General features: G+C 36.2%; 1 protein-coding gene across 1 annotated transcript in view; it reads left to right on the top strand.

Annotated features, from left to right (window-relative positions):
• Positions 1–23,424, top strand: part of ANK2 (ankyrin 2) — a 230,440-nt gene that overhangs the window by 102,433 nt on the left and 104,583 nt on the right. Inside the window, exons 5-9 of the mRNA XM_085222883.1 lie at positions 12,047–12,145; positions 15,722–15,907; positions 16,384–16,407; positions 18,513–18,611; positions 19,788–19,886. Of these exons, the coding sequence (XP_085079009.1) occupies positions 12,047–12,145; positions 15,722–15,907; positions 16,384–16,407; positions 18,513–18,611; positions 19,788–19,886 (507 nt within the window). The remainder of the gene's footprint in view (positions 1–12,046; positions 12,146–15,721; positions 15,908–16,383; positions 16,408–18,512; positions 18,612–19,787; positions 19,887–23,424) is intronic.

Below are 23,424 nucleotides of genomic sequence, written 5' to 3'. Positions count from 1 at the left end.
GCTACTTGAATTACCACCCAAGTGGGATTAATTCAGCAGATAATGACACATTTAGAAAATGACAATAGGCAACCAGCATAAGCTCTTCTTCCTGTCTCCTGAAACCTGCATCTACATGACAGGAGTTACTTTTCAGAATAATGCGGAAGGGATGTGATGTTACCAAGATACTCCGCAAAACACGTGCAAGTGGAGACATTTTTATGTGTAAGAGAGTGCAATCTGAAGGGAAATCCCAAAAGACAAATGTAGACTTGTCATTAATCAATAAAGATGAATTGAAGGACTTGATTACTGTTTATAAAATGATAATATATTTTAAATAAAGAGTCATAGCATTTAAAGCAAATAACTCAGTTTTATTTGCAGTGGGTTTTTTGCCTAGCACTGTAAATTTGTAGAGCCCTGGTAGAACATTACCATCTCTAGTGGCTTGTTAAATTTTCTCTGCTAGGGGAAGTATATGCAGGGGGGTAATGAGGGGTTTCTGTGGAAGTTCCTGGTTCAAATTCTGCAATGACTTGCTGTCTTACTGTGATTTCTTGATTCTGGGTAAATATAATGAATGCTGTTGGCACCTGAGTACTTGTTGTCTAAGCAGTTCACCCTGTAGCTGCTGGTGGATGATGTAAATAGCAATAGAGGGCCTGTGCAATAACAATGATACCTAATGGATTGTTCCCCACTGCTGCTCACTAGTTGTTTCCAGGCAGAACAAATTCTGATATATCTGTTCTGGATTTATGCCATATTGTCTTCATTTAAAAAAGTCTCACTCACTTGAAATGGAGAGTGAGTCCTTAATGCAGCGTGATCCAGCTGCAGGCCTTTTGGTTGCATCTTCCTGGCCTGTTGCTATTTTGCAGAAGGATAGATTACAGTTGCTTGAGGAGCTTCAGTCTGGGCAAGCTAAGAGCTCCTTCTGTGCCTCCTACAGTCAGCCACAGCTGACACATCCTGACAGAACTGCTGCTGCCATTTCCTAGGTCTCTGTGTCAGCAGTTTCTGCAATGAGCCTTTCTGGTTTGGTCTTCCTACCCCTGCTCCCAATAGGAGCAGCTATTGCTGCTGCCAAGCATCTTCAGGGAAAGCTTTCCCTGGTACGGATCATTCCTTCATACCATTTCCTGGCAATAGCACTACCAGTAGCACAACTGTAAATGAGTGTGAGTAGAGAGAGTTGTATGACCTAGATCTGTCAACTTCGTAAGTGTTGGATTCACTTTGGTAATATCTGTTGACAGCATTCAGCATTTTGAATAGTATTTACATGTGTGTTTTCACATACGTGTTCCCATGTAGCTAGTGATTTGAATATGAATGAACAGATGTTGCCTATATTATGAGTGGAAAGAATGTATGGTTTTGGTCAGAGCTCTGAGCAGACTTCTAAGAATTTGCTTCTAATACTGATTTGCCAAAGACTTCTCACGTAAGATTAAATTAAAAACTCACTTCTCTGTATGTCCATGCTCTATGAGGTTCCCTGATTTCATAGTCGTGTTCAAGAATCACATGCATCATAGACAGTAAGCTTTAAAATAAAAACAAGAAAAGCAGAATTTAAAGCTAATAAAGAGTAAAAAATGTTAAAAATAAAAAAAATGATTCAAGCATGTGTAACTACAGCTGGTTGAAAAAGGAAAATACGAAGTTTATATAGGAAAAGGAAAAAAGAATTCGAGCATCCAGTTTTCAGGAATTCAGTTCTTTTCAGGCATACTCAAATTATATATATATATATTTATTTGTCAGGAAATATGTAACGAATTAAAAGACTAAGGAAAACAGAAATCTTAATTGGAAAGAGCTTAATTAAGAATTTCTGAAGTAAATAAAAACAGAAAAGTATGGAATAAAAACCAGAGAAATGGACTGAAAAGCTCAGTTTCTCCTTCTTACATTTTTTCTCAATTCCACTTTAAAAAATAGATGCTATATCATCACTCTTAAATCTTTCAAGAACAGTTGTTGGTATTGAGGATGTATTAAACTCTCCTTGGTATCCCTATTATTCACACTTTTTTTTTTTTAGGTCCCTGCTAAATGCTATTTGGTGGTAGTGATTTAATGCCAATGAAGTTACTCAGTTTGCTCCATAACTTCCTCCTTAAAGAACCTGATATCTGTCAAGGTCATTTTCAGTGATGAGAATTTGCCATTGTGACAAAAGTTCTACACTGATCATAAGCCAATGGATAAGAGAGTATTCTAACCACATTTTTTTTCAACCTAATGTTTTCTTTTCCCTTTTCCAGTTAAACTGCATAAAAACACTGGCCTTTATCAAAACTTGTCACAAATGACTTTTGAAATACCACACTGATTTTCCTGTTCCTTATGAAAACAATATAACAGAATTATCTCAGAAAAGGCTATTTAAAAACATAGCAACCACTGAGATTACAAACTCCATCTGTACTGAGACTGTTAAACACAAAGGACTTCGATTTTATGGATTTTAGTTTTTATTAGATTACTTTGCTTTGCCCTTCAGTTTTATGATAGCCTTCAGAGCCATTATTTTGTTCCTCTTCCTATCTTCTTACAAGCCTGTTCCTTTTGAGCTAATACGTCATCTTGTCTATTTTTAGAAAAGTAATTTCTATTTTGATACAAAGCCTAATTGCACAAGTGATTACTAATTGAATGACTCAATTTTCACCTGCAAGCATATCATTTGAGAGCTGACATCTTCCCTGAGTATGTTTGAGGGAAATGCTGAAATGAGGGCAAATCCAGAAATGACCACAGAAATCTGGAATTTACTGGTCCTTTTCAGCACACTAACAATTATTTGGCTCAATTAGTCACCTTTTGCTACAAATATTTTTTGAAAAAAAAAAAAAACAAAAAAACAACCCACATTTATATAGGGAATATCCATAAGACATCCACTTGGTTGACTGCTCATGGTTCAATGAGCAGATGTAGATATGCTTCATCATATTAAAAATTAATTTCTGCATCTTATTTTTTTATTTGACTGTGATTTTTGATCATATATAGATCTAAGCTGTAGTCATTGAGTATATAAAATCTTGTCTGGTGATTGGATGGTACAAACTATAATGTAAAGCAGGTAACAGCTTTAATGTGGATTTATCAAAAATGTCTTGGTTCAGGCTTGTCCTCTGAGATGTGAATAAATTTCCTTGCAGGGTAGAACAAGCTCATTTGATGGCATGATAGGATCTTTAGCAATATTCACCTGTGTGGCTGATCTGCTAGATACCTCTAAATTTCAACAGGAAATTCAGACAAAGCCTTCAAGGGCTGTTGAAATGTTGCATTGTGCAGAACCAGTGACCACTCATCACTCTTTATTAGACACACATATACACTTTTGTCCGGCCCACAGATGGATCATTTTTTACTTATTTTCATTTTGCCTGTGCATTAGAACAGCAATATTCCATAATGTTCCTCTCAGTAAATGTCTGTTTTTGCAGCATTTGGAATTCTTATGCCAATTTTTGGTATTCTGCCCCATTTGAAGTAATATCACTAGATTTAGTCAATCTAACCTTTCTCTTTGATGAATTTCTGTTCCTCCACTATTAGTTTCTCTTAAAGTTGGATTGTATCACCTTACTCGTGTATAGGCATCACAGATGTCAGATAACAGGAATATTAGTCATCTAAATTTGATGACGTTCCTTTTGCAATAATCTTAGTAACTGAGTCTCCCTGTAGACTGTCCTCTGTGACAATAGTGCTGCGATACTCTGACTGCACAAACCATATCAAATGGATCTGTACTGATCTTTCTCTGTTCCAAACAAAGATTACATCAAAAAAGGTTACATCAAAACTGATGTAAAGAGTTGTACTTCATAACATGAGGTGATTCAACAGATTTAGAATGATTGATATGAAGAGCTGAAATGTAAAAGACAAAACAAGGAAATATATTTCACTCCTGTTTAGCAACTCTAAGGAAATTATCATATCCTGGAGTTGTCTAAAAAACAATACTTTTCAATTTTAAAACTTCTACACTGAGTTTAGAGGGAAATGTGTTCCCTGTGAGATCTTAAATGTGTGTTTTGACCACAGCTTCACTTAGGGGCCTTTGCAAAAGGAGGAGCCTACCTCTTAATCATCAGATTATTTAAAGTGACCCAGATACAGAAAGCAAGGATTAGATAAATCAGTCCTCCCCCAGGCTGATCTTGTTATTTAAAAGCCCTCTGGTTTCCTTTCCTCTATATCCTTCTCTAAGCTCATTGCAAACACATTAGCTGAGAAATATTTTTGTTTAAATTTGTCCCCAGTAGGTTTGCCACTTCCTTTTTCAAAATAAAGGAGACTTAGCTATCAGGACCATTGGAGTATTCTCACCCAGACTATTCATCAGATTAAAGCGATCTGTAGATCAGCACAGAATTTGCACGCTTACTATGCTTTCCCAGAAATGAGTGATAAGAGAGCTTGTTGAGTCCATATTCAGTGTTACCAGTGAAGGTAGGATTTAGATGATTGTAAGAGAAGCTATCTGCTTGTCTCTCTCAGGATGTCCCAGGATTTCCTTTACCATGGATTGCTCTCCCTATGTTTTGCAGAGATAATCTTACCTTTAAAACAAACCATATTTGCAGAGTATTTGGTAGTCTGCTATGACAAAAGATTTTAATTCCACCAACTGGACATTCTGCTTTTATGTCAGTATATTCAGAGAGACATATTCTTAGCTAGTATATGTCAAGGGGAGTATTTTAGTTGCAGCTCGTCATTACTAATGTAATAAAGGATCAGGTCCATTATCTCTTCACTGGAAAAAAAAAAAAAAAAAAGAAGAAGAAAAAAAAAGGAATTACCTTCTGGAGGATTATAAGGATTTTGAAAGATGTAATGCATTAAGTAAAAATTTAAGAACAATGAAATAACAGATCTATTCATCCTCTAAGTTTCAGCTGCCTATCTCTTACAGTGATGATCAGTTAGTGGAAAACAATGACCTTGAGGTTTGACTGCAGACAGCCAAGCAAGTGGAGCTGAGCAGAATGCCTGTGAATGCAAGACAGCAGTGATGCTTAAAGATTTGCAGGGAATAACAAGATAACAGTGTAAACATAAAATAATGATAATTGATATCACAGCATTTATGTGGGACTCTTCACTTTCCCTAACAATTCAGGTAATTAAAGGGAAAATAACCCTATAAGGATGTCCATTTCATGATGTCCCTCACAGAAGAAGCAGTGTGGTGATCTAGAAATACAGGATTGACTGGTTTTCTCTCAAGGGTAATGTATCTGAATGCAGATTGTTTGTGGAAAGCAAACCCCAGATGCTGATTTGGAAGACTGCCCAGAATTCAAATGCAAAACTTTGCCTCTACTAAACTGCTGGTCCCTAAACCATGCCCGGTATCAAGATTACCCGGTGCATGACTAATCTATTCTCTGCCCATTATTCTCCATCAACTCAGTTCCTATTACACGCTGCCTATTGGTGAAAATGACACTTTTTCAAGGCACAGAACATCTTGATTTCTGCCTGTCTGTGATTCAGATAATTGTTACTTTACTGCTCCTGAGGAGAAAATCATGATATTTGAAGCTCCTAAAAATAATTCTTCTGCTCTTCACATTTGTCACATAAGCTAGAAAGTGGCTTACAGTAAAACATGCTTCCCAGGATGGGTGTTCTGGGAAGTACAAGGTGGTAGGTAGTGTTGCCCGAACTTGCACCTCAGCTGGAGTTCTGAATGATTACTCATGGACCAAATTGATGAACGACATAAACCCCGACATCATTTATTCATTGTCTTTACAGTTATCTCACTGGTTAAGTACAGAATGGCAACCATTATCAGTATAACTAAAAAATTAGTGAGACATGCGAAGAGGTATTGTTATTTTCTGTGGCACCTTCTGTGTCACTGCATGTCCATTAATTTTTTTTATTTAAATAGTGCAAATTAGTTTTAAGGTCTGTCATTTCAAACAGGTAAATAGTCTTCCCTTATTTCTGTTTGTTTAACTGTTTGGCAGTTAAATGCAGAATCATCAATGTCTCTAACCTCAGTAATTCCAACCTTTCTCATAAATGTATTTTTCAGCTTTAATTTTTACAATCTGTAGGGCCCTTGTGGCTTAACAATCTGCTGTGTGTAATTAATGTAAAATTATTACCAAAATGATGAGCTTGTGAAAGTGTTTTACAGTAGATCAGAATCCAGTCTCTTCTTTGCCCTTACAGCTGTGCTGCTTTACATCAAATAATTTTATGTTCGCAGATCATCTGTTCATCATGTCTAATCTATTCATTATGTTGTTTACTAGCACTTACCAACTTTGTTAATAATGGAACAGATATCCCTGGAAAATGAATATATTCTAACGTGTTTTGAAACATTGAGTAAACACTCAAGTTTGAAAATAACGTGCATTTAGATATAACATATCTGCAGTATTTAATTTAGCTAGTTGTTGATGTATCCAGAAGATATTTTTATTGGCTGTTTTTCGTATAACATGGATTTGGGACAAAATAAAAATGCCCTCTGTAAAAGTCAAGAGGAGGACTTTAGAAGGAAAAGTTCCTTCTCCAAAAGGGTGGCCAGGCACTGGCTATGCAGGGACATGGTGGAGTCACTGTCCCTGGAGGTGTTCAAGAACCATGAAGGTGTGGCACTCAGGGGCATGATTTAATGGACAATATTGGTGGCAGGTGGGTGGTTGGATGAGATGATCTCAGAGATCTTTTCCAAATTTAATGATTCTGATTCTATGATTCTAAAGTGCTGTTAAGGGTCACAGCAGTGCATTCAGTGCAAGAAAACAAGAGATGAACAGAGCATATGTTCCTCAGGTTTTCAGGTTTGAGCCTGGTCTTCTCTCAAAACCTTGGAAAAAATCTTGAATTGAATAGTGTTTTTTTGTTGTTATTGTTTGTTTTGTTTGTTTTTCATTTTTTTTTCCCCCTACTCTTGTTGTTTCAATGTTTCTTGTTATGATAGAAGGTAGAGTCATACTTACTGCTGGAGAACTTGAGGAGGACGTACAGACAAATATCAAACTGTCTTCTGAGTACTGTAGTGGTACATTTAACACAAATAGATCTTATGAAAAAAGCAGTTAGAGGTAAAATTGAGCAGTATTAAGGCAGTGTTTATCACTCCTCAGCAGCGTTGATCTAAGTTCACTGGAGAAAAAAAATGCAGTAGTTTTTTAGGAGTTTTAGATGTTTTCAAGCCCTGCTGAAATGTCTCAGTCTAAATGTAGATGTTTGCACTCTGAAAGTTTTTTAAAGCATTTGTTATTATACTCTTAATATTGACAGTTCTAGTTCTGATAGTAAACCTGTTTATTCTGACTGCTAAGATGGGATGTAGATGTCACTGGTTTGGTTTAATATCTGGGAGAGTGAGGAAACAAGGGGGGTGAATTGTATGTCCCTGAATAAAGATTTAAATCAGGATCTTGCCATTTTTGTTTAAGTCAAGCAATATTCAGAAGAGTAGAAAAAAATCCTGAAACAGTTATTGAATTTTAAAGGTTTGAGCAATGACTATGTTCTTACTGTTTAAATGCTATGGCCATTAATAAGAAGAATTTATTATCTGAGAGTGCTGTCTTATGACTAATCTAAGCTTGTCTCATCTTGTCTCATTCATATTTTATCCTTTGTGCCAGTGTGTCTCTTTCATTTTGCAACTGGCTTGTGTTCTAAGAGTGGAAAAAGAAGGAGGCAGAGGAAGAAAACAAGAATTAAATTCACAGAAGCTTCCCTCAGGTTGGATGAATTGTCAGGTCCTACAAAGGAAACGAGCAACCCAGAGAAATCCAAGCTTGGGCGATATTTTGCTCACAGCATCTTTAAATGTCACTTGAGAAATTACAATTAGAGAATTGTACTAAAGGTTACAACTAAATGTCTAACTATTTTGGTTTTCATTAGTGACCTTGATTGATAGCTTTTCATTTCTTTGGTGTGAAGCAAAATTGGTGGATAAAAGATAATCAAGATCTCAAACCAAAAACCCATAGAGTAAGATGGAGAGGCAGGTGAGACAACTGACCTAGATATGACTGTGTGGGCTCCTTGCTTGGTGATTACATCTTGAAGAGTAAGTAGGAATGAGCATTTGCTTTATATAAACAATTGTGTTAAATGTCAATTGTCTTTCGTAGTCATTTTAGTCATCTTTTAATACAGTCTTAAAGAGTTCTTGGAGGCTTTTAAAATAAAATATTTTGAGTTTACGTCACAGCTCTCGTATGTCATCGTAAATAAGGCAAACTGAGGGGGAAATATTTATGTTTTCTCTATTTCCCTCATTAGCATCCATAAGGATAAATGTGTGTGTATATATATAAATATATGTATGTATATACACATGTATTTCTATATATGGATAGATACTAAGGGCTGCATCTTCATGTGGGTAGGCTAGGCATTCAAACAGAGTGTTTACTGAGACCAATTTGGAAGATGTGTACTTCCAGTCATTTGGTACTGCGTACAAAAAGCTTGATTCCTTGAAAGCCTGCCCTAAAATACAGCAAAACTCTGCGGTTTTCTCAACAATAATAATCTCTTTTAATAATCTCTTTGCTTCTTCAGACTGTGTTCTTCATTAGGGCTTGGATAGAATTTAATGATACAAATTCGGAGTCATATTAAGGCTTGCCAATTTGCATTATTAGCTTGAAGAATCATTGAGAGCTAGTCATTTTCTCAAATTAGCAAGTAAATAAGTGAATGTAGTAGAGAGAATGGGGCATGAAATATACTCTACTTGCTTAGTGTTCATTTCACATAATAACTTTATACTGTAGCAGTAAACATCTTTCAGTATGCATCTGAGAGGATAATCAAATCTGAGTACTATGTCCTCACAACAAATACTCTGATGAAATCATTGTGTGAAAGTGAATGTTATATATCATTACAAAATAATTTCTGTTTTTCATATGATGCACAGAACCTAGACATGCAGACACAGCAGAATTATGCAGCCAGGCTTTGAGAAAACAAGAAGAAAGTGTATTTCTTCTTTTCCTGTCGGATTTATTTACTATAGTCTCTATTTTTACTTCAATCTGGAATGCATTGATACAGTGTGAGCTCATAAGCTCAAGGAAAATTTATTGTAATAAAGATATTTTTCCCTTTCAAGGCCCAATAAAACTTCTGCATCTCATTTACATACTAATACAAGCAAGAGAGAGGTTGTTGTCCTTTGCAGTACATCCATGAAGCATTGTTAACCAGAATGGCTTGGATTTGTTGATAAACGCTGTGAGTAATGAAACAAAAGTCCAGGGTTTTCTTCAGTTTGCAGAGGTCTGGTATCTAGAACCTTGAAATACCCGTAGAAACAGAACAGAGAAACCGAGTATTGGTATGTAGCTCTTTGAAACTAAAAGACGAGAAACTGGGAAGGGAATTTTAGATCCAAGAAGTAAATAGAATGGAGGGAGGGGTATGCTTTTGTTGTGGGCATTTCTATTTAACTGAAGGTCTGTCTGAGAAAGAAACTTGTTGTGTAGGAGACAGACAGAAGAGCAGGCACATCATAGCCTGTCAGAGAAACTGTGCTGAGTGGGAGGAGACATGGAAGTCCTGGAGTCCAGAAGACAAGAGAAAAGGAAGAGCTCCAGCAGGGCTAACAGGTTATCCCACAGGGTAGAGTTCTGCCAAGGAGAGTGGTAATGTTAGGAATCTCCTAAAATACGAGTCTCTGGACAAGAGCCAAAAGTGTTGAGGCCAGGAACACCACAATTAGAAGGTCTGAAAGCAGTTCTTCACTAAGAAAGCAAACTTCACCCTAACTGTGAAAAAAATCAGGCTTGGCCTTGCCAGAGGATAAATTCAGAGGAAGCTTTTCAGTAGGTCTGTTGTAGGCAATGTTACAAATAAAACTGAGCATGCTTTTGCAATTTCCAAAATAAGAAAGATTTTAAGAAAATATATATGGTAATTTTACACTATAAATAAAGTTTGAAGGGGAAAAAAAGAGGCTATGATATTATGTAGGCAAGAGTTTCTTTACACACGTTTGCTGTAGTTACAGGTAGGACTATAACACGTTATGAAAATATACCTGATGTAGTGGGCAGTAGTGGATCAGTGTTGGGACTGGGTGGGTAAGCATATAGTATTTCTAAATGATAATAAAATCATATATGTATTATGTATGGTGTTCTAATCCAAGGTTTATTGCCCTGATCCTGTTCCAGTAATAAGTTTTTAATCAAAAGGATTTACTTTGGCTTGAAAATTCTCATATTCTTTTTTTTTTTTCTCAGTGCTGTCCTGTTCTAGTGCAATTGAAAACAAACCAATCTGTTCATAATTCCTACTGCCAGCTCATTTTGTTAGTTTGGCAGTCCTCTGCACACATGCTTGTTGGCCTCTCTAACACCATGACAGACATGGAAGAGGTGGTCTTGCGTTCCTCCTTTGTGCCTCTGGTTTATTGCATGTAATTTGGGGGCAGGAGAGTTGCCCAACAAAATACCATTGATCTTACTGCTAAGGGGCTTTTCTTGATGTCTATCCTGAATTTTCTTTGCTGCAACCTTAGTAAATTGTGCACTTTTCTATTTGTTTTAGCATTATCAACATGCAGAACAAATCTTTCCCTTCCTCTTTGAATAACATTATCTTTTCCCCTTCGTTTTTCTATTTCTAGACTAAATAACACCAATTACGACAGTTTTCTTAAAGAAAAATAACTTCCCTATTTTAATTTTTACAATAGTGCAGTGATTATCTGTATTACAGCAGGATGAACTCAGTGACCCTCTGGTAGTCCATTGTGACCTTCAAGTCCTTTTCTGCAAAATTCTAACTCATTTTTCCCTATTTGCCCAGTTTGCTAGTCCTGCCAAAGCACTGAAACTAGCATTCATCCTTGTTATGCTGCATGTCCATCCCTTTTTTCCAGGGTAATAGGAACCTTTCAAATTACGTTCTTCTTGTGTGGTGTAATTGCAGAACACCTTGTTCATGCTGTGTGTAACTCTAAGAAGAGCATTCAGTTCCATCTTCCAAGTAATTCCTGAGAATATTGGAAAATATCTGCTAGAGACAGAGACTCCCTATGCAAAGCCACTCAAAATGCGCACCACAGTTTTGGCAATAAATTGCTCTTAACAGTTGTTAGGTGCAATTTTTTTAATTGTTTATGTCCCAGGATTGTTGATGGAAATGCTAGAATATTACACAAAGTCGTATTAAAAGAGATGCTACAACATGTATGCTATATGTCACCACCATATGCAACATACATAAAATTTATCTGAGTAATTTTCTACATTTGCAATGTAGAAGAGGACAGCTGTAAAGATATTGATTCTAAAACAACTGTATTACCTACTGACTAAAAAAAGAGACTTCATTTCATTGGGAAATTACTTCAGTGTTTCCATAGCAGGTTGGCTTCTCTGAAACAAAGTTCTTAGTTACTACAATGTTTTGCATTAATTCTGGTTAGCACATGTTTCTAACGAATTTGCCATTAGATTGACTAACTTGGAAGTATTTTATCCAGAGCAGATTCTTCTAACCAGACCAACTAATTAATTGTATGTTTGGAAATGCAGTTATTATTTTGCAAGGCTGAATTTCTTCGTTTGCTATGTTTTATGTATTACAGAATTTTGTGTAATATATTAAGCCTTTGTCATCTTGGCTCAGCATGTCATGAGATACGGACTTTATGTTCTCCAGAGGATGATGTCTTTGGTTAAGTTAATGTAATAAAGGAATGAAACTTTTACTTTCCTGTCATCTTTTATAAAACTTTATTTTCAGCTTTACCATCCCCGAGCCATTGACAGCAAGGTAATTAGTGCGCTCACTGCTTCCTGAAAATATATCAGAAGAAAATGTGTGTGAAAGCGTGTAGACTTTTGTGGCTTTAAATGACATGAAAATGTTACTATACTAAGTTAAAAGTACTCGGTTGTTCTACTTATATACTCATAACAAGTTATAAAGCATAAATACATTTTTAACTGTACGTTAGTTTGGGCTTCAATATCGCTGTTTTCTCACTACAGTATTTTTTCTCATATTTTCTCCCTAGAATGGTTTCACTCCATTATACATGGCAGCTCAAGAGAACCACATTGAAGTGGTGAAATATCTCCTGGAGAATGGAGCCAACCAAAGCACAGCTACTGAGGTGACATATTTTTCTTTTTTCACACTCTTATTTTCCCTTGCCTTCAGATCACTTGGAAGATTTGCAGATGGAGTATTTTGAGAGCTTTCACTCATTCATTTAGCTGAGTTGTATTTATAGATCTTTTGCTTTTTTTTTTTTTTTTTTTTTTTTCTTTCTCATAAACAAACGCATTAGATGAACAAACTGTTCTGGTAATCGTGAGAAGTCAAAGGATGAAATCCAGCCTGAATTATTTGACAGCAAATCATCCACTGACTTCAGCGAGCCCAGGATTTTCACCTTTAATATATGCCCATTTTTCCATTCAGCTTCTCAGATATATTTTTGAAAAATGAAAGAGACTTTGAAATGAGTTCCCAAACGATGTAGAAATTATAGGAGGCTAAGATGACCTCAGTGGAATGGTACTGCCAGGTGAGTTAGGAGCAGATTGATCATATGATAAGTGAAGAGGTACAGCCTTTCCTTTTGAACAGTCACTGTTTCAGATTTACATCTTTGACCAATCCCATGAAAACTGAAGCATCTAGGAGTGCCACCACCTGATGCTATCTTGTGCTACTTCTCTATTTGTACAGTAACATCTGGGCAAAAATCGGTGAATAGAATTATTATAGCATGTATCTCCCAATCTTGTCTGGAGAGAAAGGGGTCTCATGGGGAAGATAAATGACTAATGTGAATTGCATCAATGAGCTTACCAGGGAATGTGTTGTTTATCCTCACAAGGTTTACTTCTACCATCAAATCATGTGGGAATAAGTGTACAGAAAGATGGTATTCATTGCTAGGATCTGGATTTCACTGACTGTAGCAACTTTCAAGCAAGTAAAGCAGATGCCAGTGGAAGAGATGAGTCTCCATCTCAAGAGTTTCCTTTCACAAGTGGAAGGCTTTTGGGACAATGGAGGAAACTTCTAGATAATGAAGAATGTGTTCCTCCGACTTCTTGTTACTCTGCTTCAGCCAAATTTTAGTTTGTTCTCACCTAGGAGAACAAGTGACCAAACTGTGCTACAAAGCTTATTGGCATTGTGTTTAGTCTATATAAATGGAAATGCAATGTGAAGTAGTAATAACAAAAAAGTTCCTCCTCTCTCAGAGAGCTTCTACTCATGTCTATTACTTTTCCCTAGTATGTACTTATTAGTTACTTACCCATGCCAGATTACCTTCACGAATGGATACATTCAAGATGACGGTGCATTTATGCTTGCTTTCCTTTTCATTAAACCGATCTGCTAGTGTTAACAGCTGCTTTACTATCCCTTCTTTCAATGGATACTGTACCATTTGATGACAGCTCCTAAAATAATCCTCTTGAGGCCTGCATATACTGAGATCACATTACATTGCAGCTTTCTGAAATATGAAGTCCTATGTGATCACCAGGCAACTTGGCAGAAACATACCCTTTGTGACCGAGTCGCAGGGGATCTTTGGCTCTCCCAGGGCCCAGCCTGGCTACAGTGTGCAGTCACTTGCTCTCAGTCTTTCACTGAATAACTTTTATTGACTGTGATCAGGAGCAGTAATCATTAGATTACAGGAACTATGAAGATGATGTGGTTATAATTCATGTGGCCTCTGCTTGAACACAGACATCAAGGCATCACTGGAATTTGTAGAGTTCTCTGATTTTGTTTAAAAAAAAAAAAAAAAAAAAGGCAGGGAAGGAGAAAAGCCAACTGGCCCCACTCTGAACTTGAGTCCAAGTCTGTCTTCTGTCATCAGAAAAGTCAGATCTTACTTCTGTGGCCTGAAAAGTAAAGTCTGTCTATCCCCTTATCACTTACCTAGATAAGTTTTGGTTTCAAACCTTGCTCAGGTGGTGTCTTTAGTGATGCGAATATTACCGAAACCTGTATTCAGTAGAAAACTGAGCTGCTGTCTGCTTTCACATGTGCCCTGAATTTAAGTCTTATGAATGGAACAAAGAAGTGATACATTGATATGGTGAGACAGCATCAAAAGACTTTGGAAGAACATTCTGTTTGACCTCAAAGACAGGCTGTTCTCACGTGAGGAGGTGGAGAAATGAAATACTTTCTCAGGGCTCCTGTTAGCCATGCTTCCTACAAGTAAAAGGAGGGACAATGCAACAATGGCAGTAGCTGCTCAGAGAAAGATGGAAGATAAAGTGGAACAAATCACATGGTTGATCTTGTCTTTGAAGCTCTGAAACAGGCACTGCCTTTGGATGTACTTTATTCCCTCTATTTCATGTTTCCTTCACTTTATATGTATAGGTACAAAATCAGAGTTAGGATGATCTCAGTTTCACAGGGCCTCTAATCCAGGATTTGTTCTCATGTTTCCAGAGGCAAAAGGCAAATGCATTAAGCCATTTTGGCACTTAATGTAACCCCAATCTCAGAATTATCTCTGCAGTTCAGCTGTTTCATCAGCTGTTCACTACATTTTATTTCACCGTACAGAATTTAATCTCTATTACAGAAAGAAATTGTATGAGTATAGCTGTTACAGCACACTTAAACACAGTTCAGCGCAAAAGGGAGTATTATTAGTTTACAAGGGGAGAAAATTGCTTTGGCAATTCTTCAGATGCCTCTTTCAGCATGTTAGCACTCATTCCTTCCCAACTTATCCTTTATTATTTTACATCTTCCTATTTTCGTATTCCCAGTCTGTTCTATCTCTTTCCTATGCCTTTTACAATGTGTCTTAGTTTGCTTAAGCAGTTTGGCCATAATAAACTCTTTAGCTGTTCCTTCTGATCTACACATGGAAAACTTTGTTTTATTCCCTTCCCTTTTCATAGCACTATTATCTACCAGCCTTCTTGTCACAGACTCGGTTTGTGAAGAACCACTGTTCCTCGTGGTTTAGCTGCCTTTCAGTCTAGCATGCGAACATCACATGTGTGCTTAGACAACATGCAAGACTTAAGCTTTTAGATTTATTGTTTTAGATTTAGTTTTATAGATGAGGTACTTGAGCAGGAAGTACTTCAGTTGAGACACAAGTTTTGAGCCTGTGATACATTTTAAAGCATTGGGAGTTCAAGGCGTGTGGCAGAGCATGAAATTTTAAAAATAATTTTAAAACAAATCTAAAAATACAAAGTGGAAAACAGATTTTTCTGATTTCCAGAAATAATATAATGTTTTTCCACTTAGAATTTGATTAAATTACTAAATATTAGCTGACTTTTCTGAGTTATAGGGCCGTATATAAACTAGAATGAAACAGAAGCAAATGCATCTGGAGATATGTTTTCTTTTCTTTTACAAAAATATTGCTAGAATATACATTGTAGTCCATTTTGTGACAAGTAATTAGGACAGATACTGTAGAATGATCCTTTGCCTGTACTTAAACAAACAAACAAAACTTTGAACTAAAAAAGCATTCTTCTGATGTGTTTGAAGTCACATCTGGATTAAAATGTTGTGCCTCTGATGCCATTTCACTGGTGTGCATTATGGTACAGAGGCAGAAAGGAGCTGGTGATGTACTTAACATATTTCTGTGCGTGAACAGTGCCGTGCAGTTTGCTGAAGCTCTGTGTCCTTCATCTTACTGAGTACATTGTGTTTTCTTCTCTTGCAGGATGGTTTCACTCCCTTAGCTGTTGCTCTGCAACAGGGACACAATCAAGCAGTGGCTATCCTGCTGGAAAATGACACCAAGGGGAAAGTGAGATTACCAGCTTTGCACATTGCTGCCAGAAAAGACGACACCAAATCAGCAGCGCTCCTACTGCAGAACGACCACAATGCCGATGTGCAGTCCAAGGTAACATAATGCTGTCCTACAGGAAACAGAGCACTCATGTGGCTGAGTGCCAATGGGCAGCCAGCTTTTGCTTCCTTCATCTTAAGGGTTGAAGGTAATCTCTTCTGCGGGGAAAGATGAGTCTCTAGACCAGTATCACCAGTAATGTTTCTACTTCTGCCTTGTTTAGCCACACAGTAATTACAAGCTACGCTTTTTTTTGCTTTTTGTTTATATCTCTCATTTCAGTGATAACCAACTTTCTCTTATTATTTATAAACCAAAGAAATAGGAATGGAAGCAAAATCACTGCTTCCCTATCAAATAGGATACTAGTTTATTGCCTGTGGGAAAATATGTTATATTTAATGTTAATGCATGCTTGAATGGCTTTTCCCATTGTAACAGCATAACTCATTTCAAAAAGCAACTTAGTTCTTGGTTTTGCAGCCAATCTTTAATATCTTTCCTCTTTTTCCCAAACCATGCTGCATCAGATGATGGTGAATAGGACGACTGAGGTACCGAGATCAAAAATTTTTAATTATTCTTTCTATTATTTATAATTATTTTCTCTGCTCTGTGACAGCATTTCTTTATTATTTATCACTAAAAGTGAAGTTGTGACTCTTTTTTAATCTATAACACTTTGTCACTCAGCAAACCTGTTATTATTCGTTCTTTGTCTTAGAATTTCTTTTCATTTGTGACTGTTACCATATTAAGTACACTTCTCAGAACTTGCACTCAGTTCGAAGAAACCTGAAGAGCGTAATGGAACTAGAATACTGGAGATGTTTTTCTAGCTCAATTAATTTAATTATGGAAATGCACTTGGCATAACTAAATTAAGGTATCTGGCTGAGCCAGAAGCATCGTAAAATACATTTTGAGTAGAAAAAATAATTGAATCCTCCAAATAAAAAACTTGTTCAGAGCATCTGTTTACTTTTACCAATGTTCCTATTGTGATCTTTTCAATAAAGTTTTCAGAAGTCCTTAAGGGATAACACTTAGTAAATTTTTTTTATACTGATGGAATATAATGACTCTCTGAGCATGTCTACTAAAAACGTTATGTCAGACTGACTAGAACTGTGATTTCTCCCCTAGTCATTATTGTCACATTTAGGAAAAAGTACTATTTTCAAGAATGCTGTCATTATTTGAATCCTGCCTTTTAAATAATCATTTCTTTGTTAGATGAGGGAATGAATTTTGAATGCATGCACACGTGGATATGCTCTGCATTTGGTGTGTGCATACATGAGCAAATTGCTATGAGGCGGCCTGCAATGGGAATTGAAATCGTGATGGCTTCTCGCTGCCATCTGCCTATGGACATGTTCTTATTTTACAGTAAATGTAAAGCAATTTACAACTTTTTCACTGGCCATGACATTACCTCTAAGTACCTTGCATTTGTCACAGAGCAAATACATGTGCCGAGAAGTTGTATAATACAACATAAATTCACTCTATAACTTAATACAGTATTGTATTTGTGTGCCTATATCCTCAGTAGACATTTTCCTGGTAATTTACCACAGCAACAGTTCTATGAATTTAATGACTGATTTTACTTAGACCAGGATCACCTGTGAGATAGCAAAACAGTTAATGGAAATACGTTTAAAATAGTAGGCTGATTGCTCTATCAAGAATAAAATTGATTTCAGGGTGCAATATCTGCCTTCATTCCACATTTTTATCCACTTATTTAGACATTTCTTTATTCCATGAGCAGTTTAAAATAATAATTGGTACACTGAAAGAAAGAAAGGTATTTGAATAAACAGCACAGTCCAGAAGTGAAAAGTATTTCTCTTTCCCATAACTGCCAGTAAGACTGTAAGATCTGATCAAATCAGTGTAAAGCTCTTCAGGGAAACCTTAAAAAAGGAGATCCTTTCTACTTGAATTACTTATGAGACTGAAAGCTTGCTGGGTGTCCTACTTTCTTTTTTATTCTCTTGTCAAATAATTCTGTATCTTGTAAATGAAGCATGTTTCACCTTCTAGTGCTCAAGAGGCAATAAGTAAATCATGTTTTTTCTGATGTATAGATTGGAAAGTTTCTTCAGATCCTTTGAGATCCAAAATGTATAAAAAGTAAATAAGTATGGTTCTTATAATATGCAGTCTGCTTAGCAAAGTTTCTCATGTAGACTAAACTCCTGGTATTGAATATGTTCTGCTTTCTTTTTGAAAAAGAGGGAAATGTGTTGTCAAAATTTGTAATTCTTTGATGAGTACAACAGGAGTCCAAGAACTTGTGTTGACTTTTATGCAAAATTGCTGAACAGATGCAGGCTAAAAGTCCCATGTTGTTTCTGAATTGTAATAAGGAAATTCCCTTTATTTTCTTTAAGGATGAATGATATATTAATGTTTTCTGTGATGAAAGCTGCTGACCTGTTATTGGCCTGGAAAAATAAAAGAAGAAAGCACTTTTGATAATCTCCCATGTGAAAACTACATGCTCTGCCTGAAAGACTTTGCTATATCATAGGTGAACTCAATAAAAACACAATTATTTGCCAGCAACTTTTAAAATCAAGTTCTAGTGAAGTTGGTTGTATTGTATAAATTGATTTCTATAAATAAAGACTGTTTCCTTTTGTAGAGTGGCTTTACACCTTTGCACATAGCTGCACATTATGGAAACGTCAATGTGGCAACGCTTCTGCTAAACCGAGGAGCTGCAGTTGATTTCACAGCAAGGGTATGGAGGAGCTTTTGTCTCTTTGGGCTGTAATGGCCTATGAAAGTGGGAGCTTATCTTTGTGTAATTCCTAGTCAAGAATAAGTGAGGAGCAAAACAATACTGAAATTCTGTAGTGTTTAAAGATAAATATCTATATCTATATATATATATTTTAAACATTAATTTTTTAAAGTTGCCTCCATGCAATGCAGCAGAGTCCTTAGGAATTTATAGCAACCAGTATTCCCAGCTGATGGAAGCAGGCTCCTTTGAATTATTCCAGAGTGCTGATATGCTCAGGATGTGTCAACTCATTTTAGCTTTCTTGTCAGTTAGATACCTTTAGAAATATATTTTTTTCTGTTAACGCTTCAATATTTGCTATAGTAATTTACTTAGATATTTTCTCATTTAAACATATTTTGAAATAGTAAAGTAAGGTGCACTTCCATACCACAACATAAGTACTAATTTATCCCAGACTACTATTTTAGGTAAGCTACTGCAGAGCTGCATAATATAGTCTACATGCTGTACAGTGATGTATATTGCTTAGTTTGAAGTATGTCATCTGGTGCTATAACAACCTCTGATCATCTATATGTCACTAAAGCTACTGGATCATAGATTTCTGATAATTATGCATTGCCAGATGCAATTTGCATTGTTTTAGGGTTGTGCCTCTCATACTGACTTCCTCTTCTTGCCTATCTGGAAGAGCTGCTATTATTTCTTTCCCCACCAAAAGCATTTGCAAGGACTTTCAGCCTAAGCAGGACCTACTCCTTTACATTACTTACATTACACTTATAAGATTACTTTGTGCAGGATTCATGCATTTGTGTAATCTGTGTGTTGCAAAGATTTAAATGCATCAGTGTTTTGTGAATATTGACTCATTGGGAACCTGGTGTATGTTTGTTTGTTTGTCTGACTCTGGGACTGTGATGTTTGCTGCTTTGGCAGATGTGCTGCTTTGTTTATGAAACAATCAAACAATGAACAAAACTCTTACCTAGAAAGGAACTACTAACTTTAGCTTATATGGTGCGTGCCTAGGTCTGATGCTCAAGTACGTTTTTGTTTATACTCTATTAATGTGATTGTATCATTTTTGTGATCCAAACACAAATTCACCATCATCAAACACCTTCAAATCTGTCATGCTCATTGTTTGTTCTTTTCATGGTGTAGAATGGAATCACCCCACTGCATGTCGCTTCCAAAAGGGGAAACACAAACATGGTGAAGCTCTTGTTGGATCGTGGAGGGCAGATCGATGCCAAAACCAGGGTGAGTGCTTCTATTCCCTGAATATGATGTTATCCCTTTTTGGGAATGGATTGCGATTTTTTTTTTTACTTGCTTGGATTTTTGTTTGTTTCTTTTTAAGCCAAAGACTGGGAACATCAAGATTCATAGCTAGGCATTCTGCTTCAGTAATTGTGTTATATGTTCTGTCCTTAAACTGAGACATTAGATGGAGCTGTTACAAATGACTCAAAACAAACAAAAACAAAAAAAACAACCCAACTCAATACCAAAAAATATTCAGCTGAACAGAGTTCCAAAAACATTAAACACTGCTTCTTCAGAAATACACTCTTTTGAAACTTGGACTAAATGTAGATGGTGACTCCAAAAATAATTTAAAAAGAAATATTTTTGTATTCAGAATCCTACCTTTAGTTTTCAGATTATTTATTTTATATACATTGTTTTCTATGGTGTCAGATTAAAGAAAAGCAGGCGTTGATGTCACTAGGAGGCAAAAAAGACTATTTTCTTCAGTCTCCTGTATACTCTGCCTGTATTATAAATGCCAATGAAAGTCTGACCTTCCTGAGAAAAGAGCTACACAGCAGTGGGATCTAAACTCAGCTAAGCCTTTTGGTCCCCTGACTCCTGCTTGTTTGTTCCAGTCACCATGATAAGGAAAACTGTTAATATTGAAGAGTCAACACTAGGAACAAGTAATTTAACACTCCTGCAGCAGCGCATCTCCTCTTCTCTGGATTAAGCCACAGCAATACTTCGTTCTTTATTCATTCAGGGCAAAAGAAAAACCCACCAATTTATATGTGCAGGATTAATTAATTATTTAAAATTGGATTTTGGAGCCATCTAAGAAAACGTAGTTGTTAATGCAAACTGAGTATCACAGGACTTGTCCAGGAAAGCTGCTGATTTTTTAGCACTGATCTGCAAGGTTTTATCTACAAGTAATAGATGGTGTTTCAGAACACAATAGTTTAGAGCTGTATAAAGTAGAAAAGTAGGGAATATTGTATTCAGCTGTGCTTGTGCTTTATTTAGCTGCAGCTGTTACTTTTTTATTCATTTTGTTAACCATTTTTTGCTGAATAAGCTAGGAAGGCAAAACACAATTGTTACGCAAGTCTGCATGTGAATATGATTTCTGATTTCTTTCTTGATCGTATCTTTTTTGTTTGTTTGTTTTGAAACTGATCATGATGGAAGATGAAAGCTCTCATGAAGGTGTGCAGTAAATCATCCCTGATCAAATTCTCCATTATCTTATGGTAAAAAGAGGCATGAAACTGTGATAAGGCGCTGCAGCAAGGATATTCCACATATGCATAAGCACAGTAGTCATACCGAAACAGTACATTTGGCCTATGGGATGATAGTATTGAATTCACCTATTTCTTGTTCAGTATTTAGATATTTGTTTTGGACAAGTTAGCCCAGGTGATTGTAAAGGACTTCATGGATTTTATGGAGTTAAGTTATATTCCCTTCTCCACACACCCGGAAAGGCTAATATGCAGTTGTGAATTAAACTGAAAGAACAAGACTTTGCCCAGTGTGGGTGGAAGGCTCTAAATTTAGAGTCTTTGTGTTGTCTTGGCTTCCTGCTCTTTGTCAGCTGCTATATCACTCAAAAACTGTCAGCAGAAAGATATCAGTGGGAAATGATAAAGGTGTCCTAAAGCAGATATATTCCAGCTTGCACAGGCTCAGCAGCTTCTTCTTGCTTCCATCTTCTGCCTTCCCTCTGCTCAAAGAACGTGGTGGTGGTTGGCTGTGTGTACTTTCCAGTGGGGGAGATTCCAGGCTTTGGTTCTGCAGTCAGTGTCTCCCCATGCCGTGCTCTTGTCTCCATGCCAGCTGTTTATGGAGTCTCGGTGTCTTTTTCTTTTCTCTTTGCTTTGTCCGCATGCCTTGTGCTTTGCTATGGCCGTGAGTATGTAGGGTATTGACGAGGTAGGTTGTGTGTTGCATGTGTGCATATGTGTGTATTGTGCTTTAAAGGAGAGACTTCTGCCTTGTCCTCCTCAGTACTAACATGCCTGCCTTTCCATATTTGCCTTTTCATTTCTCTTAAAGAACCCTTGCATTTTTCCAGTAGGTCAGATTCACTGAAAAACAGTGGAATTAAATGTACTCGTTTATTTCATAGCCAGATAGCATGGGCTTTTATTTGCCATCTTCAAACTGTATCAAAATAAGCTCTTTGGTTTAAGAAGTAGTCATTACTTTCATACATTTTATTTTTAACCATTTTACATGACATTTGATGATGCATAACTTAAGATGTGAAAGGTTATTTTAACAAATCTTAACTGAGTCCAAGTCCTTAAGCTTTATACAGTTAATCTATGAAATCTTCTACTGCTTGAAAATGTTGAAATGAACTATTAGGAGTTGGTGTTTTTTCTAAAGAAAACTCCACTCAAATTAAAATGTACGCTCTTCAAAGTGAGTAAATAATGAATGTGTCCTACTGTTCCATAGTTAATGTTGCATGTCAGAGAAGAGCTCTACTTACTGAAGGAATTAACTATTTCTGTTTTGATACATTTCACATTTTCAATTTTTTCTCACTTAAGATATAGAATTGCAAGGAAATCAATTTGTTTCCTTTATACGTTTTAAAACAATGTTTTACCTAAGTTTTTTTTTTCGTATGTTTTACAGATTTTTTTTTAACCATTCTTCTCAACTAACCACTAAATAAATTCTTAAAATCTGGGATTTCATTTCTCTTTTATATTATATGAAAAACAAAAATATAAACTCAATTTCCAACGGTATTGATAGGAAACTTTTATTAATACTGTCAGTTATATTTGCATTTCTGTTATTTGTAATTTGCACCAAAGCTTCATCTGGAGTTTTGTTTGCTAAGTGATTCACAAGTAAAAATGTCATATGCTAAAGCATTTCATATTTAAAATTTCACTCAAATGTATAATCTCTAAAATTTTGTCTGAATAAGGACTTCAGGGAAATGTTTTTAAAATACATTAAGATTTCGCTAAACTTCTGACCTGCACCATCTTGCTATGCTGGATGAGTGGATCTGGGTTTTAGAAGCAGACTTTGGCTTGGCATCAGGTGCAGAAACTTGCTCTTTAAAAGATAGTGGAAATCAATTTCAATTAAATTAATGTCATCTGATCACGTGTAATATGTCATTTGTCAATTCCGACTTTGAGGGAAGGAAAACATTTACAGTTTTCCTGAAAACTGAAATGTACAAAGGGTTATTGCAGGGAGAAATATTTTACCATTTACACAGAGGAGTTTCAGCATGCCAGTAGTAGACATTTCTATTACTTTTTTCCGTTGGTAGTAACAATAAAGGTAATTAGATATCTTCGTTGGATTGACATGTCACTGTTGGAGGGGTTTAGCCTTTGACGAATGTAGTTCTTGCAATCTGTCTCTTTTATATATAGCATAGGAAAAAAAGAGAAAGACTGCGAGGCTTTTTTGAGTTTTCTGTTTCCCTTTTTACTTTTAAAATGCAGTGTTCTTCACAGGCCCTTTTCACCTAACTGGTATTTCCTTTTTTGTGTGACTA

The sequence above is a fragment of the Meleagris gallopavo genome, chromosome 4 (assembly GCF_905368555.1).
Source record: "Meleagris gallopavo chromosome 4, MGAL_WU_HG_1.1, whole genome shotgun sequence".
Classification (NCBI taxonomy): domain Eukaryota; kingdom Metazoa; phylum Chordata; class Aves; order Galliformes; family Phasianidae; genus Meleagris; species Meleagris gallopavo.
The sequence above is the reverse complement of the archived record's forward strand: the minus strand, read 5'-3'. Positions and strand labels throughout refer to the sequence as shown.